General features: G+C 38.7%; 1 protein-coding gene across 1 annotated transcript; it reads right to left on the bottom strand.

The window, feature by feature from the left end:
* Positions 1 to 10,640: 10,640 nt before the first annotated feature.
* Positions 10,641 to 19,415, bottom strand: LOC149015740 (Mitochondrial substrate carrier family protein). The gene is made up of 6 exons (XM_089156255.1): positions 19,262 to 19,415; positions 18,994 to 19,119; positions 18,286 to 18,380; positions 12,605 to 12,938; positions 11,490 to 11,727; positions 10,641 to 10,999 (listed from the first exon to the last, which is right to left on the bottom strand). The coding sequence occupies exons 1-6, from the start codon at positions 19,298 to 19,300 to the stop codon at positions 10,749 to 10,751; spliced, it is 1,083 nt and encodes a 360-aa protein (XP_089012381.1). The 5' UTR covers positions 19,301 to 19,415; the 3' UTR covers positions 10,641 to 10,748.
* Positions 19,416 to 19,743: the final 328 nt, after the last annotated feature.

The raw sequence follows: 19,743 nt of genomic DNA, 5'->3' as shown, positions 1-19,743 counted from the left end.
AAGAAGATCACCCGGCGTACCAGGGTTAGCCCTGGAGTTGTATGGGAGCAGTCATGTTGGATCTCCATGGTCCTCACCTTTGAAGAGGACATATCCATTGTGGAAGAGACTTATGAGTAGTTACCCCTTCTTTTTGTGATAATTAAACTTAGAAGAATTGTAATAATTTTAACTTATCTTCATAACTTGAGACTTGTACTTAACTAAATTTTGACCTCACTTCCGCTTGGTGAAGGAATGGATTCCGCCCACTGCCTTCTTAATTTATCTGATTTGATATTTATTTCCGCACTCTGATTATCCATGATATCTTATTCCTGAATTCTATTTTATTGATTGTAGCTTAATATTGATTGTTCATGATTGTGTTATTGTCGATGTGGCTGATGTGGTCTCTGAACTATGGATCTTCGGGGCTGTGGATCACATCCCGGGTATGCCAGATAGGGTACCGGCTGGGTGGATGCAACAGCTGCAGCATCTTCAAAGTCTTCCTCACCGAGCATCACTGCATCATTTTTCCGAGTAAGATGACTTGGGAAATAATAAAGTGATAAAAAACCAAGATAAACAAGAGAAAGGACACATCTTACCGGTCAAAACCCCCCAATAATGAAGGATGTTCGGATATTTCGGACAATATCCATTAACAACAAATAAGTTCGGATCTGCGGTAGGGATCATCCGAATACGATCCCGAGCTTCCTGTTCGGAACGAGAAAGAGGAGGGATGGCATTTGAATCCTCCCTAGGTTTCTTTGGCCACTAGATCGGGAAACTGGGAGGAGAGGAAGAACGAACAAAGAAATATCTAGACCTCCAACCCTTAGTGTTGGTAGGAAGAGTACCCTTCCCTACAAAATTCCCCTCCCAACCAGACTGGAGAGCAGTGCGCTTGGAAAGATAAAACCAACGATTATGTTCTTGTTTTTTATACAAAAAAAACTGAAGAAACAAATTCAAGGTCGGCATCACACCGACCTCATCCTGTTTACAGAAACCCCAAAAGCAGATGATATTACGCCAACTATTGGGTGCTAACATCCCCGGACACATCCCAAAGCGATTAAGAATATCTGCAAAGACAGATTGCACAAGAAGTCTAAAACCACTAACGAAGGCATCTTCGTACATAGAAAACTCACCAGGAGAAGGTTGGTGAGCCCGTTCATGAAAAGATGGAATCCTAAGTACAAAGCTATCAGGAATGGCATACCGAGCTCGGATTTCCTTCAAATCATCTTCTGTCAGCTCAGACGGATAAAAACTGGGACCCGAAGTACTAAGGTCGAAATCTATGTGTTCGGAAGTCCTAGGACGACTTCTCTCAAGAGTTAAAGTTGAGGAAGAAAGGCTATGTAGCCAACGTCTCCTGTTCATACTAAACCGATTACAAATACTTAATGAAGTTAATTCAGCATCACTAAGTAAGTTTTGATGAGTACTAGGAGACAAGGTCAAGTCAACAGAAGTGTCACTATACCCAGAAGAGGAAGGCCCACTATCCCCAGAACTAGCAGTAGAGCTCCCAGAAGAGGGTTGGCTAGAGGAGGCTCTAGAAGGCTTAGAAGCTTTCTTCTTAACACCCATTACTAAACAGAAATTAAGGTTGCTGTTGCAGAAACAAAACGAGCAGAGCAGAGAAAAAAAGAAAATGCAAAAAGAATTCAGAACACAATATAAATGCAACAATAAAAACCATCAAAAGATTCAGAAGGGAAAGACGAACTTACTCGTGCAAAGAATAGTTGAACGAGCACCGGAAAAGGGTCTAGAAAGACTCTTGAAAGCTCTGCAACTCTCTTCGTCTTCACAGATAAAAACCAGACTTACAGAATAGTAGAATGAAAGAAAGAGGAAGAAGGAGGATTTTTGTACCCTCCAAAAATCCTAATCTAAGGGATTAAAAAGGAGGACTGCAGAACTTCCAAGCAAGATCTTGATCCAACAACTCTAAAAAGCCCCTCCATCTGATGATTCACAGAGAGATAGAAACCTTATATCTTCTATAAGATTCCAATCTCAAGGTTGGGGTTAAGAGATAAAAATGGTTGAAATTCAAGCACTTTTTAAATGTTAAAAGTCATCATAAGAGGTCATAAATACCTGACCACGTGTCAGTAAAGTTACTTCCTCAGAGAACGTGCGCCGTCTTTCCCATTTATTATGGCATAGTGCATTGTCAGATGACGTCAGCAATGGAGCCTGACCCGAATCAATTTCCAAATACACAAGTTATATTGGTCGGATTTCTAAGCTTCATAACATGTACTCGTGCTTGCAAGTCTCTACAATCCGAACAGCCTAAAGATCGGATTCCACAGACTGGGGGGCTTATGATATAGAATAAATAAAATGGCTCTAACCAGTTCGGATAAACCCAGGTTGGACCTGGTCGGATGAACCCAGGTCGAACAGACCAAGTCAAGGTCGGTTATACAAGCATAAAGGCAGGATAACAAAGTAAATCCTAGTAGATTGATAACTGAAGACAAAGTATTCGACTGGGACTCAATAACTCATTTTTGAGTAGGACTCAATCACTAAAGTTCGTATTGCAGTCCAAGTAATGTTTTAGTTCGAGACAAACTCATACGTAGAAAACCTATAAAAAGGTAAGGGAGCACAAGAGAAAGGTACGCTGAATAGAACTATCACTATTCGAATTATTATTGTTCATTACTGTCACATCCACCCAACCGGTACCCCATTTGGAATACCCGGGATGTGATCCACAGTCCAAGGATCAATGATCTGAGGTCCATGCCTCCCACATACATGGTAACACAATCATGAACAGTAATAATCAATGGTAAAAACAGCTAATACTAAGTATCATGAATAAGATAAGATTAACTAAATCAAAGTGCGGAATATAGATAATAATAAAGTGTGATCAAAATCATAAAGGGTGAGAAGGTGTGGTAGCCACCCTCTCAGAGCAGCGGAAAAGAAGTAAATCAAGTTAGTTACATATCCAAGTGTCACCGGAATAACTCAAAGACAAGTTAATTACAATATCCAAGGTTCCACAAATACACCAGGGGAATGGGGCACTATGCTAGGGTTTCTTCTATACTAATGGTAGTCTCCTCAACAGTACGGATGAAGTAAACCCAGCACTGCCGCTCCCGCACAACTGTGAGGCTAACCCTGGTGCGGATAGTAATCCTCCTCGGCTCCAATATACGGATCCTCACCGACGCCACTACCCGGAGGGTAGTATGTGGAATCATAGTCTGCCTCATAGGAGGTGCCATAGTAATCTTCGGTGCACTGGAATGTAATCTAAAACATTTGCACAAAAAGGAATGAGTTCGAAGAACTCAAAGAAGGAAGTTATTCCATAATTAGAAATCATACACATTCAGAACATATAATAATGCAATGTGATATGGAACATATGATGCAGATATGAGCCTGACTCTATGAATGCTGGTCTCTAGGGTAGACATGCTTCAAGTCATAGCACCGTACTTCTCTGGGTCGTCAGTCACTCTCCCATTTCCATATCTTGGGAATGCCCGGGGAAGATCGGTAAAGTCATCAAAAGTCGTGGTAAGGGGATCGATCACCACTCTCTCACATCACCATTTGGTCAAGTACTGGCGCATGTCACAGTAGAAGCCTAGCCCAATGCAAGTCATCTACTCAGCTTCGGTCAAGTCGATTCAGATACGTCCATTCCTCGCCCCGGCGATCCTTTCCGGTATCCTTCACACTAGAGTCAGCGAAATCCTGGATTTCGGACTCATCAACCCTATTGGTCATCCACATATAGTAAACGGGAAGCTCTCACGTCCTCTCACGGATTGGTTACCGGTCTTGAGCGCCCGTGAGCCCAAGTCTATCCATATGCAACTCTACCAATAAATGGCCCCTTTCGGTATCCGTAGCATGGTTTATGTCCCCTACCGGATTGGTTACCGGCCTAGAGCGCCCATCCAACCATACACTACCACGGGTTGTTATGTCTCAATGCCCTTCCGATTCGGGTCTGACACGACAAGGATGAACCTAGCCACACAACTAGACAATCCTATGTATGCCATCCAATAACTCGGGAGAGTGTTGATAGGCACCATCAGAGAACATCCCATTATTCCCTCCGATGCCCAAAGACAGAAGTGTCAATAGGACACCCCCCAAATCCCAAGTCATACGTAAGCAATCACACATCAAATCTCATCATTTCTCATGCATCCAATGCATATTCACAATAGTAATCAAATCATGATATTGAAACGAATCATTATAATCATAAGCAAATCAAATGATAAAGTAACACAACAAAAGTATAAAGATTTCAATGCTACTGTTCTAACACATATGTAACAGTCTCATAATGATTGAAAGGAAATTTAGGGATTTCATTCTTTAAATGAAGCACAGTTCAATATTTGATGACTTATATGTTTATGGATATAACCATCCTTACCTTGGATGAGTTGATGATGAATTGAGAATACCAAGAATAGTCCAATAGAATTGTTAAGGCCCTAAACAAACATCAATAATAAGTTAGAAAAGAAGTCGGGAAGATCGGATGTCATTTGGGTCAAAACTGACCAAGGTTGCTGTTAGCAACAACTTTGGTCGATGGTCTTGGTCGATGGTATCAACCAAAAGTATCGACCAAAATTGTCCTCAGGCAGAATAGTGGATTTTGGGGATTTTGGTCCGAAATGAGTCTTCCGGTGTTCGGATCAATCTGAAACTTGGAGGCATACTTAACAACAGTAGTAGGACACTATAAATCAAGGAATTAACCCAATCCAATGGTCTAATTAAAAAGCCCCAATTTGAGCTATCAAGTTCAAGTGATAAACATCATGGCATGAGTTGGAATTGATTGCATTGATGAGGAATAGCATGCAATAGCTAGAGGAACTAATAGAAATTCGATTGGAATCATATGGCAATGTTAAACATGAACATAATACACTCTATAGCTCAGTTTGATATCAAATGGTATGATGTTAATAGGTAAATCATGGAATACATATGCTAGGCATGAGATATAAGCATTAGCATCAATGAATGGCTAAGGGAATCATGGATTGAGCATGAGTAGGCACTTGGAGTGGTGGTTGCAAGGTTGCAGCACCATTCCAAATGTCCCATCAGCAAGATGACAATAGAAAAGAGTAGAAAAGGGTAGGATAGAGAGTGGAAGGAGGAGTCATACCTTAGTGTGGAAGATGAAGACAAGAATCAAAGATAAACTAAGTGTCTTTGATGAGATACCCTTCACACTAACCAAGGAGTTGCTTTGGGAAGCTCTCCCCACGTTCCCAGGTGAGAAAAATGATTGCAAAAGGCTCAAGGCTCGAGGTCATATTAAATAGAAGAGGAATATTCCATGGAATCATTAACTTGGCAAACTGGGATATTTTGGTCAATGGTCCTTGGTCGATGGTATCGACCAAAATGATCGACCAAAATATTTTCAGCAGAAAACTCAAGTTTAGAACAGCAACTTCAAGTAGGGATTTGAAAGGCTATACAAGGTCAAATTGAGTGAGGTTTTCTTCCACAATTCAATCAAGAAGTCTAGTTTTGGGGAATACCTTCGGATTGTGCACAGGAGGTCATTTGGTACATCAACCATATTAATCTTCTCCGATGCGCAGACTTTCCTTAAACACTGACAATGCATTTAAGCAAGGGGTATCATTGTCAATGTCCATGGGCTCGGTCTCCGAATCATGATCATCAATCAGAATGGTCCATAAATCTCTTCTTCCACCTCTTCGGGTCCTCGGACCTGAATACAACAGTGGATCCGAGTCAGGGTCAAGGTTAGAATAGGGCTAGATATTACAATTACTTTCTTGTCTTCCTTAGTCGGATCCCTAACTAGATTGTCGGAGGTGAAAACTCGACCCGGCTCATTCTTGCAGGTTCAACCGGCTGAAGGGACGAACAGGATTGTGTAGCAACAAATGTAATTAATGATAATGATAATGATAGGATATATGAATGATTATGATATTATGCTCCTAACTTCTATCATGAAGTCTCTATGATAGACACACATTAAGTTTAAACATCAATCTCCTTTGGGCAGTCTCAGTCACTCTCCCTCAACAAGAGACATCTATTGGGTTCTCCGCGGTTGTTGGGTAAAGTCCTGTCAAGCCATGGTTGGGGTATAGGTCACCACTCTCTCACATCACCATTTGGTATGAGATTGGCGCATGTCAAGGATAATCTTAGCCCAGTGCAAAGTCATACGGTCTCGTACTACATATGGTCCGGATATCTCCCCTCATGCCTAGTGCCCTTTTGGTTAAATACTTTCCCACCTATGAATGGAATCCTCAATGGGAAGCATCTGTTGGATCCCATTCCTTAACCCAGTGGTCATCTACATATAATGGACAGGATGCTCTCCATGTCCTCTCACGGATCATTTCACCGGTCTTGAGCGCCTAGGAGTCCTTATCTATTATATAAAACCCTACCCTCTCTATGATGATAGTGGGCCTGCTTTGACACTCAGGACCCAGCCACTAACATCACGGGTTAATTGGCTTCAATACCCCTGCCGGAAGGGTAGTAGTACTCATGAGGTTATCTAGCCAAACACTTCTAGACACCTTAGGTCTAGATGCATACTCATGTATGTTTACTAGGGTAATGGGCGAACCCACAACCCTAGTTTGCAACATAAAAATAAAAGGAGTAATTTAGTTCAACATCATCCATATGTTTTCATATCAATAATTTAGGATTTAAAACTAAAAGAAAAACCCAAAACACCCACTCTCATACATTCTCATATTGTTTTCAAAGAATATTGAAAATGGAAGCAACATACTTTCTTACCTTTCATTCGTGCAAAGTCCCACACATAATCACAAGCATAATAAATACTAAAGCAAGGAATATATCAATAATGAAATTTAATTAATATAATTAAACATACAAGGTAAGGTTGAGTATATTCCTCACCTTTTAATTGATTTTCTTCTTAAATTCACAAATTTCGGTTCACAAGAGTCGGTGATTAACTCATAAAAATTCCTAATCACATAAGAAGATTAATAGACACATATTAGAAATCAAATGGGTTTCAAAAGAGTCCCTAAGATTACCCAACAAAACCCAATCTGACGATTATGCTAAAACCCGCCGTTTTAAACTGGTTTTGGCGAAAATTCAATATTTCGTTATCGATTCGAAGTCGAATCAAAACGAAACTTTGGGAATGCCTAAATGGCAGCAATAGGGTTCTAATGGTACCTTCAATTTGACCCAATTCCATCTAAATCAAAAGGTCCCAAATTTTGGCTCTCGCGAGTGCTCCCGGGCAAGTCTGAGAGCCAAAACACAAATCGTTTGCAATGATTTGCACGAACCACTCACAAACTAAAGGGAAACATAAATAAGACTATTTGCAAGCATTCATTACACCTATCATGCTTCAACTACCGAAATCCATCATTTATTGCAAAGAACTACTCAAAAACCAATCCCAAAGAAGAGGGTTTGATGATTCTTACCTTTCATAACGATCCGCAATGATTCGGGTGCCGACATGCTTCCGAATGGTTAGGAACCTTCCTCTCCCTTGGTTTCTTCTCCTCCTTGAGCCTTAGCAGCAACATGAAATGCGAGTATGAGTGAAAGAGAGCTTAAAAATAGGGTTTTAAAGGGGAAAACACGATTCTGCCCCGAACTGGGTTGGGGGTGGTCGACCGGTCAATCAACTGGCCCAACCAACTAGCCCTGGTTGAGGGGTCAAATGAAGTCCAATTTGGGAGATCTTTGGCTTGTTAGAAAGGTCTTTCAAAGACCTAATCATGGGTGAAAATACCTTATCATTTGGATTTTGCATCATCATTTTACGGACGTGCCAATATCGCCCTTTAAAACCTTCATGACTAAACTTCTCTCTCCTCTTAAATTTTATAAGAGGTGTCAAGTCATCACTAGGGTCATCCACTTGCATTGGGCCCACATCCAAACCTTTGGGCTCGACTCGGATGGCCCACAGTTGTCGTCGACTTGAGGTTCGGGTTCGCGGTCCTGAAACATGCATGGGTTAACGGGTTAGGAATCCGGGGGATTTCACAGTAAGGGTTTGATCTCTACCCATTGTATTGAAAGAGAATCAATAGTGGGAATACTCTCTTGAGGCCAAGAGAGGAGTGGACGTAGACTTGCAAAGTTGAACCACTATAAATCCTGTGTTGTGATTGGTTGTTATTGTTTAAATTCAGTTGAAATTTCAATTTACCTTGCATTTCCGCACAAACTGCAAAATTGGGATAATCAAGTAGTTGCAACCGATTCACCCCCCCCTTTAGGTTGCACCAACAGTAACCATGTATGACATGTGGCATGCATTCATGACTAAACATGTAGGTCCCACATGTATCACACACTTATATTACATGAATATGCTTATTTATTAATATCATGATGCTCATTTATGATTGCATATGGATCACGGGTGAATGGGTATTGCATCTTATGATATGACAAGGTGGTAGCTACAACCATTGCCTCCAAACACTCATGCATCTCACATGCTCATACATACTTGCATATGAAAACATGCCATATGGTTGCATTGGGTAGGGTGCAACCCAGGAGTGCAACCACTCTATCAATATGAGCACTGAGGTTAGCATCTCATGGTATGGAGTAGTGGTACCAGTGGGTGCCTAACAAACAGAATGGGAGCTGTGAGGGGACACTAGGTCCCCTAGTGTACCATTTGTGTCACTACCAAGATAGTGAGACTTAAGGTGGTGGCATAGAGTTGTTGGGGTTCATATCCAAAATAACAGGGCTTGAGGATATGCATTCCTAGAATGGCCAGGAGAGTCAGGTCAAGACAACAGGTTGCTTGAGGACTTATCTTTAGAGAGCCATGCCAAGATAGAGGGTTCCTTAAGGGCCTATTTCCAAGCCATGGAAGTGCACTTAGAGTATAAAGACCTTGCATTTGGCTAGGTAAGTCCCGACTCACATTAGTCCGTGCCAATGGTCATGATGAGAGTTTGGTGAGGATGATGATTGTGCAAGCCTGCTATGGACCTACCATCCCTTGAGCCTGATCATGGTACGTAGTGTGGCCCTTACCCTTTACCCCCAATTGTGTACTTTCATTTTATGGACTGAGAGATTGTCCTTGGGGATTGATTATTCATTAAAGCATGTTACCTAAGTTAAAAACCCGCATTTTACATGATGATTGGACAACGTGTAGGTCAGGATTGCATGTACATGATTGTGCCTATTTTCTCCTCACGAGTTTGGTGGAACTCATCCCTCGAGGACTCTCCTTTTAGACGTTACTACAAGATTTGAGCTCGTGCCAGCAGGCAAGGCCGAACTAACGGAGGAGATCAATGTTGCAGATTTAGAGGAGCCATTTATGCCCTTGCATGTTGCCATATGTTGCTGCACCCACATCTGGTAGAATGGAAAGCTAGTAGATAGATACATGTTCGTAGGAAATTACTTTGGAAGACTAGTTTACAATAGAAGCTGGATAACTGTAAAACCTAATACATTATACCGTAGTCTGTTTGTTTACATGTCTGTGATCTTTACTATTCCTGCAATCGATATTTTGAATGACCATAGATTATGGTACTGTATCCAGCGGATCCTAAGGGGGGGCCGTGCAGAATCCTATACCATTGCTATACATCGTGGCTCAAAATGGGTCCAATATTATAAGAGAACTAAAAGTTTGGTGTAGGCTAGATATTCTGAAATAGTCTTCTTGGGCAGAAATTTGACTCGTGATTTGATAAAGTTCACTGGCTTCATGATTTTGATCATTCTGAATTGGTTGATGCTCTAGAAGGATCCACTTCTCCAAGGAACAAACCCCTGATCCAATATCAATCCTAAGCCATGTTCCCTTGTGCCTTGTATCAATCAAGTGATGACTCTTTTACTTTCTTGCAACTTATGGCTGTTTTACTTGTCTGTGTTCCCACTTTGAATATTTTTCTTGTGACTCTATTTTACATGGACAGAAATACAAGGAATAAAAGTTGACATTGGTGAACGGTTGAAGGACAGAGGAAGCTAACAAGCCCTAACTGTTGAGGTCTCTTGAGACTGTTATTGTGCTACATTTTGATGTTTTTTTTCCAGGATAAGCGTTTTTTTTCCCTTGAAACTCAAAATAGGCTCCAAACTGTGGAAAAATGCCAGTTGTTTTCAAAGATTAAATAAATTAATAAATAACAGATCAGACCACATAAACATAATTTGGGCTGTTTCTATTCCAAAAATGCCAAAAAATACAAAAAACAAGAAACAGAAATATTACCATATAACCCCCTCATGGCTCCACCACCTATTCTACCTGAACCAGAAATGACTCAAGCAATTTGATACATTTTTAACCTGCGTGAGGCGGAGACCCTCTTTCCCTTTCTACTACTGTTACAACCAAACCGAATAAACAATCTCAAGGAAAGAAAGGGACTTTGGTTGAAATACAGATTCGTTGTTTATTTAGTTTCCTTTTGTTAAATATTACACTTCTCTTCTACCTATGCCAAATACATCTTACAGGAAGAACCCACAAAATTTTCTTCAGGATACCTCATTACCTTAATTTTATTTTTTTTAGTTTTTTTTTTTTTTTTTTTTTTTGGGGGGGGGGGGGGGGGGTAAATAGTGCCTTTTTACCTATGAAAGGTCATCGATCACAGGTCACTCATTGAACGCACAAACAACAATATGGTGCGACTCTCAGAAGGCATCTGCCATTATAGATGTTGCCTCTCAACAAGCAATATATCCTTCCACGCTTCATAGAACATCCAGGTGATGCCAGAGGATGGCATGACCTTTAAGCAGCTTGCACCCCACCCTCTATATAGTCCCTTCAGACCCTCCTCCTGAATGACCTCTGATAATGCTGCCATCATGTTAGCTGGAGACTTTCCACGCAGTGCTCCCACCATAAGTCGTTTCCTGGCCACCTCCAATGGGAAGCTAATCGTGCTTGCAGTGAAGCCTGCAAGAAGTTCAGAAAGCAGAATGCAGATCATCAGTCACTACTCTTTATCCTTAGCTGAAGTTCCATCATTGCTTCAAAGAGAAAGAAGCAAAAGAACTGCAGCAAAACAACGATGACAAGTTTCTACATATCCCCTAAAAAATATTCCATTTCCCTTCTGGCCATCTATATTCATTCATGGATTAGTGTCTGATGATGATTCAATGACTGTAGTTGTGTCACGACTCACAATTGAAGTCTTCTAATTAAGTCTGATGATGATTCAATAACTAAAGTTGTGTCATGACTCACAATTGAAGTCTTCTAATTAAGCAAGGTCTCACTAGACACTTGCATCACCGTGGAACATCATTATGAGTGGAATCATCATAACAAGTCCTGTTTCTTGTTAGACGGATAATGAATAAGGAAGCTTATCCCAAAAAACCACGAAAAACAAAAGAAAACAACTAATCCAATGACAAATTAGCTAAAGCTCTGTTCTCACCTGAGAAAGCTCCAATAAGGAGCATCTCTGCACGATTTAAATTTCTCTTCTTCTTAGCTTGGCACAAAGATTTCTTCAATGTCTCGTACAAGAAATAATAACAAGTGCTATAAGGAAGCATTCCAATCAAAGTAGGTGACATCCCAGAATAGATGGCACCAATCCCCCCATCCTTGTAAATATTGCGAAGGCCGAGAGTAATATTAGGATAAGCCTGAGGATTTATAGTCAGTCGATCCTGTTACAGATAAAGAAGATATTTAGCCATCATGGATGGTAGCCTTGTTGGAAGACATCCTTATTATCCACAATATCCAAAAACAAACAAATGGGGACATCAACTTGTGAAGTAAGATAATATATATTCAACCCAGAAAATTTCAAAAAGCCAATGGTACAACTAAAATAAATGCAGTAACTATGAAGATACCAAAGAAACAATAGACATGAACATGCAGAAAAGACCAAAGCACCAGAACAAGAAATAGACTTATTATGTATGAAGAGACAAATATCGTGCCGAGGTATGTAAGTAGACTCTGTAGGAGATGGCACCACTGGAAATTTCAGAATGGTTAAACACTCTAAATTCAATTATTGTTTCATGTATACAATATTTCAGGATAATAGCAAATAAATAAAATCCATCTAAAAAGTGAAATAATCTGAACCCCTGGGAATATGCTCTCCCTCTTTCTATCGATATTCAGGAGTAAAAAGCAAGCTAAGTAATATGTATATTAAAACATGTAGACCATTCAGGAATAATCACCAGTTAGGACTTATTCCCCAAATTATCAGATCAAATAACAAACAACCTCATGAAGAAGCCCATGAAATAAAGTGTAAAACCCCGGGAAACATTCTGTCAAGAATGAAAGTCAAATATCTATTTCTTTTAAAATGGTAAGAAATAGTTAGTAAACACAATAGAGAAGAGCAAAAGCAAACAGTTGAAATTTCCAGAGCACCAGACAGGTATATAAGAAAAGAAACCATCATGAAGATTTTAAATGTTTTCTGCTTACAAGCTAATAGAAAATGAGAGTTGGATTTAATTTAGGAAATTTCTATTTCAAGACATAATCAAAAAACTGACAGATGCAATTCATTACTTTCAAAACTTCAAGAGGGTGGCAGAAAAGGGTGCTGATGATCCCAGCAGCAGCACCGCCAACCGCAACTGGAGAGATCCATGAAAGGGAGAACTCCAAATTAACATTGCCAATCTTGATGCTTGGGCATTCATTCTGGTTCCACTTCTCTTGCAATGATGTCATTTTTCGATTTACACATTCAAAGGTCGCAAGCTCTATTGCCTGTGTGGGGACTATACGGATCATGTTGATGGCATTACCAGCCCATAATCCTTGCCAACCCCGCTGCTCAATGACCTCTAAGAAGCTGCCTGCAATATTACGAGGTCCAACACCAACCACCATTCTTGTCCTGTGAATTTTACATCTATGAGTACTATTCGATGTGTCATGATTAAGCTATATACACTAAGGGAACATTCCAAGCTATATACAGAATTAATCATTGAATCAACTAAAATTCCTACTTTTCTATCAGGTTGAAGAAATCCATGAAAGTTTAACTAACACTGATATAACACAATAAGCTCAGTGAGGGTGAGGAAGTCCTGTAACAAAGGAAAATTGAAGCAGAAGCTCATAGCTCAACCATTTAGAAAGTGAAGATGCTAAGCCAACCAATTCCAATAGTTGATTAGAAGATAATTAAAAAAAAATACTAAACTGCAGAGTCTGATAGCCAAGCAACAATACAAAGAATATGAGAAGCATACTTCCATGTAAAAGCTTACAAAGCCAACCGCATGTGAAACTGATGGAAGACTTACTATTTGAATTTTAAAAATGTGACATAAAATATAAAGGAAAAAATAGTTTAACAAGGTTTAAAAGAGAGCCGGATTTTTTTTGATAAAAAGGTATTACTATGGAAGTTGCACCAATCCAGGAAAAGTTTCTTGAAAACCGCTTGAGGTGGAATGCTCACATCCAATGGAGACCAATAGATGCATCAGCAAAGAAGTGGGAGCAGGTTCAGTTATAAGGAGTTATAAGAGGTAGGGTTGCCTAAAATGACTACTGGAGAAGTTGTAAGAAAGAATATGCTTGTAGTGGGACTAGAGCCCACTTTAGAAGATAGAGGCATGTCGAGGATGAAGAATCATGTGGCTGGCCCCATTTAGTTGGGATAAGGTTATGGCTGTTGCAGGTGTTTTCAATTGTTGGTATTACTATTTTCAGATGACAAGAAGAAACCTTCTGCCCAAACTCAGATTGATATATTTCAGCCAGCACTTTAAGACTGGCTGGATTTAGAGTAAGCCAGTATCAAACAAGAAAGAAAAAAAGGCATCCAACATGTAACATTACAAAGTGGCTCAGAAACGTCAGCTTATAATAAGCACTTTTTTTTACACCTGGGAATGGCTGAAATTTGAAACATCATCTTGGCAACACATCAGGTATTTCAGTTTTAAGTCTGGTCATTAACACAAAATGCTTCTAGAATTATCTTTTCAAACCGTTCCTCAAGAAATAATTAGAGCCAGATGACTGAATTATTCAGGTAGGGAAATTATAGGGAAAATTACATAATTATGAAATACAGAATCTTCTTGTGATTAGAAGCAAGTCTAGTTGCAGGATTCCTTCTTCCCCTACAACCTGTGACTCTGTGAGTGACATATTCTCTTATCTTTATTCTATGTTTTCTGCTCTAAATTTGGTTATAGATCCTGAGATGTTAATGATTATCTCAGCTTCCATGATCTTGGAAATGCAGGAAGTGCAGAAAAACAGAATTGGAAGCAATAAAGGAAGGAACAAATGAAGCAGCGCAATTGGGACATAGATCATGTTAATATGGACCAACTCACAGCAAGCAGCAAAGTGGATTTCTTCTCCTTTTTAAGACTACAAATGGCCTTCAAGCTTTTGTGATTTACTTTTCATCATCAAGATACACAGTAGTTTTATTTTCAATTTTTTATGTTTTGCAAGCAACCTAGAACTTCGGTACTCCCAGCAAAATATGCTTTAACGTAGCCTCTATTGTCTCAACTCTGCCTTGTCGCCTTGACAACTATGCTTTGGGATCAGTTCTCACATCAGATTTTTAACAAGGGATCCCACCCCCTGCAGGGCCTGGGAAGGGTCATAATGTATGTAGCCTTACCCCTACTTCCGCAAAGAGATTGTCTCTAGGCTAAAACCCTTGACCACCTGGTCAGTTCTCATGCAAGGTTTTAAAACAAGGATCCCACCACTGAAGGGCCTGGGGAAGATCATAATATATACATTTTACCTCTACTTTTGCAGAGATTGTTTCTAGCTAGAACTCTTGACCCCTTGGTCAAAAGGAGCAACCTTAACTGTTACACCAAGGCCCAACTCCTCATAGAAAGAATCAAATAAAAATAAAAAATAACTTATTTGTCTATCTATCAATCATGTACCTATTTGCATCAGATCAATCTGGTCAAGATAGCTCATGAAATGATAAAAGAAATAATTGGAGATATAACTGTGTTACGTCTGTCATATCATTACATGCTCCTTAAATGGTATTTCATACTTATAAATAGTTGGGGAACATTTCTCATTTTGCATTGTTTTGTTGGTCACTAATCTTCAAGAGAGGACAAGAGATAAGGTTTATTTACTGTGGGGTTGATGTGCATATGGTCTTCTTTACCTGTGTTAAATGACATTGGGTTTTTACACTTCACCCTTTTATTTTAGTCACTTGGGTGTCACAGGTTAGATTTGGCACTGATTTATTTCCAGATTTCCGATGTAATTAGTTTAGGAAAGTTAGATTTAGATTTTATTTGAAGTGAGCTGTAAAAGTTAATAATTTAAGTCTTTCTATATTTTGAAAAGTGGACAGAATATTCTATCCAAATCTATGTAACGTTCTTTTACAAATAAATGGCCTACAATTCTAAGATCCTAGTCCAAATTGCAAGGAGATGCTTCTCAAACTGGTTTGATCTTCTCATCTTCATTCTCTTCTTCTCTTCTCCACTCTTCTCTTCATCATATCTGCTGCTCCAACTCTCTAAACTGCAGGTTCTACTATAGCCTGCAACTCGAAAAATACATTATAATGTACAGGAACCACCATGTTCTTTCTCTTTGCATTTTATACAAACCTGATGCAGACCCAGCACCAAATTGGACTTTTTTTCCTTTGAAAATCAACCTAAGGTTGAGAGAGATGGGTATTTGGCCTTCGTCCTGTAAGTTTATGCGGTTATGAGCCTAAATGTTGTATCTAGGCAACGTACTAAAATAGTTAATTAATTATTTTGATTGTGCATATTATGCCCAACTTAAGTTATACAGGCAGAATAGTCTTTTCTTATGTTTTATTTCAATTGTGAGTGCCCAATTCATGAGTTTGTAAGGAGTCCTCTTTTAGGAGTTTCTTTCCTAAATCTATTATGAGTTGTAAGACAGATTAACATCTCAATTTATACCCCCCCCCCCCCAAGAGGGAAAAACAAAGAAACAGATTGACTATTATACGAAAATTCTCCAGCTTTGATGTCCAGAATTATCGTCTCATTATTGTTTTCAGTTAGAATAGTGTTCTCAACCCTTGCTAAGGTACCACCAAGGTGTTTGGTTAACCATTCTGTGTGAATCAAGCAAGGATCGTTAATTGGTTGCGGATTTCAACCTGCATAAGTAATTCCTGCCCCTCTACATTTTAACCCCCCCCCTTCAACCAAAGTGACAGCCCACCAACCCAATCCCAAACTGTAGACACATCATTCCCTCAACCTCAGTGGCCTTAAATACTAATTAGACCCCATTTTGACCAGTCAATTTTAAGAATAAATGCTTTCTATAGAATTCAAATGCTCCTTAAGAAGCCCCTAAAACTAGAAACCCCACATCTTCTAATTAAGCCATCCTAATTCAACCAAACTCAAACGATCATATCCTACATCCCACATCCAAATTTCAGACCATTCGGACAAGTCAAACCTTGATCTTGGAAGTCAAGATTTGAAACCAAAACCTCAAAATGAAGATCCTTCATAACTTGAAATTTAACCATCCATATTTAATGAAACTTGGTGAGCATCTCCTAGACAGCAAGCCTAGGTTTGATCGTTTCATTAAAATCTGAGTCCGTTAGACCCTCTAAAACCATCTCAAGAGGATTAACCCATCTCTCTATTTCAACCTTATATTTTGAAGCCCCTAGAAACCTAACATAATCTATTTGAAGCCTAGCATAACCTAACCATCCCATACGAGACCACTAAGCCATTACACAATAAGCATGTGCACCTTGGTAGAAAAATCATCCCATTATAGCCTAAGCCACAAAACCATACCTATAAGGCCATAGCCTAACCTACCTAGATGTGACCTACTCTGTCCCATGTGTTGGTTCTGATCAAGATCTTGGAAAAAGTTTGCTCCTAGTTGATCATCTATCAATCCATGACTACATCAAAAGCATTTTATTAAGACAGCATAAAACCATCCAAATAGAGAGACGAAAAAAGGGGAAAAACAGATTTCAAGCACAGGATATGGTTCAACCTGGAAAAAATGTGATCTTTCAGTGCTTTCAATTCCTAATGAAGTAGTAATATTATGCCAGCATCATGTAAGATTCCATGTAATCTACTAAATCATAGGCAAAGTAGAGCAGAATCTGAACATCCTGTGCAGAATCCACTTCAAAATTCAAACAATATAAGCAACAACACCCATGAATTTGCTAGCCCAAAAAAATAAATGACTAGATTTTACCAAACTCAAGTACCCTTAATTTTGAAAAGGTATATGTGCAGTCGCAGACAGAAGCTTCCAGCTATCTAAGGATACGTAACTAGCTGATATCCATATCAACAGGAATCAATTGGGTAGGATTCATGTTGCAAGAGGATTGTTATATATTTTACCAGAAAGAATAAAAAGGTAAAAGTTGAAGATTATCTTCATGAAGGAAAACAAGAAATTGGAAACTACAACTCATATATTACTATTTGAACAATATATTCATATAGGAAATCCACTTATGAAATTGTTCATAGAAGAAACACAAGCCATGGATACATGGTTCACATCGACAACAAATCTTCAAAGGATCTCTAGAAGGAGGCCTTTCTTATTGGTGGGAGAGAGAAGGGCATTAGCATTGTTGTACAATCACAAGGCAAAAAGACACCTTTCAAGCCAGCCCATCAGCTCAACAGGTGGAGCCAAGATTTGATCCGAAGACCTGGTGACAACAGGCCTAGGTCCTTAACACTTGGAAAGTGGAAGATGATTTCTCCAAGTGCAATGGATAGGTAAATGCTATATAAGACATAGTAATAAGTGTCTCACATTCAAAAGTACATTTGTAACTATATGTATTGATGATCACCGATAAAAGTGACTACATTGTAAGATTCTGGTTAAACAAGTAACTCAGATAGCCTTATAAAATCTAAATCTACAATCAATAGCAACTAAATGTGTGTCAACACCAAGATCCAATATCCAAGGTAAAGCACTAAGCCTTCAACAGCAACTTTTTATCCAACATGGCATCAATATACAAGCTCAATTTAAACATGTCACCGTCCATACTTCTAAATTTATTCCAAGAACAAAAGAGAGAGAACATGTAGTAAGGAAGATCGTGTTTATCTTGAAAAAGATGAGAAACAAAAGAATAAGAAAAAAGAAAAAAGAAAAAAATAAAGGGCTAAGACCAGAAGATCAAATATAAAAGAAACAAGAAAGCCCACCTGATTGTTTCCAGCGGAGCAAGGACAGCTTTAGTCATTGCACCTGCTAAAGCACCACTTATAAACTCCTTGACTTCTCTTCTCCTAATGGAATCCTGCTCAACGTGACAAGCCATTAGGACCTCTAAACAAAACCATACAATCTTTTCTTTTGCAGATCCCAATTTGTTTATAAAGGCAAAATCATCTGTTTTGACCGATAAAAAAATTAAAAAAATAAATAAAATTTTTGGGGGTCAAAAGATTGATAAAATTCATCAGCTACGGGGATGGCTTTTTTTTTTTCAATAGAAACACGATAAAAACTATGTGATGAGGAAAACTCAATATACGATTCCAGACACAATAATAACTCCACTAACAACTAGTTTACATTATTTCTCTTCCTACACGATACCAGATGAGCTATCAAATCAATAACATCAAGTACCCCATGAACTCGAATCACTAGAATGAACATGAACAGAAAAGCATTGTTTTGCGGGGTGGGTTATTCAACACACCGTGATAGAACTCAAGAACTCACCCAACTGAAAAATAGACAGAAAAAAAAAAAAAATCCAAAACAGAGAACGAACTGAAAGCAAATTTAAGAAACTAAATTGGATACACAAATCAGAAACTTAAAAAACGAAAGAGAATGACATTCAAATTTTTTTTTTACTTTTTAAGGAAAACGAGAAAAAATAAATAAAGAAAGAAACTCACTCTAATGACTTGTCCAATATCAGGAACTTGAAATCGAAAGTCGAAATTGATCTCTTTTTCAAGCTCAAGCTCCTTAGGCACCATCCCGATCTCAAAAACATCACCCAAAGCACAGTAGTTCCTCTTCTGCGATTCCGAATGAAATGCCATTCACCATTAACAAGTTCAAAGAAAGAAAAAAATCTCAATAAAACAGCAAACTACAAATCTAAAGAGTAAAGTCCTTTGATTTTAAAAGAGATTGAAAAAGAGAAAGATAAACACATACATGAACTTCACGTGCCTGAGCTTGGCCTTTTTGGATCATCGAAAATGGCTGAGAGATATTTAAGTTCAGCTCGTCTTTTCTGTTTTAGGGTTACTCTCTTGTCTTCTCTCATTCAACGATGACGGAGAAGAAGAAGGAGACGTCGATGTCAACAAAAAAGGGTTTTAACAGAAAAATAACAATATAGTAACAAAATCTAAGATTTCCATTTGATTTTATAAAAATAATTTTATATTCGAATATATACACGTATCTTGATCGGTTAAATTCATCCCTTGGATTGGAATATTATATGTATTAGGGATGAATTGTGGGCTCCATTTTTTTACTTTTTTAAGAAAAACTAGACATTTATTATAGAATCTCTTACGTAAAAGTATTTTTCATTATTGTTTTTTGGGTACAGAAAAGTATTTTAATTTTATTATACTATAAAATTATTAAAGTCCTTGAACAATAAAACGTATGGTCAAACATATACT

The sequence above is a fragment of the Hakea prostrata genome, chromosome 5 (assembly GCF_041222555.1).
Source record: "Hakea prostrata isolate BN-2017 chromosome 5, UWA_Hpros_2, whole genome shotgun sequence".
Classification (NCBI taxonomy): Eukaryota; Viridiplantae; Streptophyta; class Magnoliopsida; order Proteales; family Proteaceae; genus Hakea; species Hakea prostrata.
This window is presented reverse-complemented; position numbering and strand designations above follow the sequence as displayed.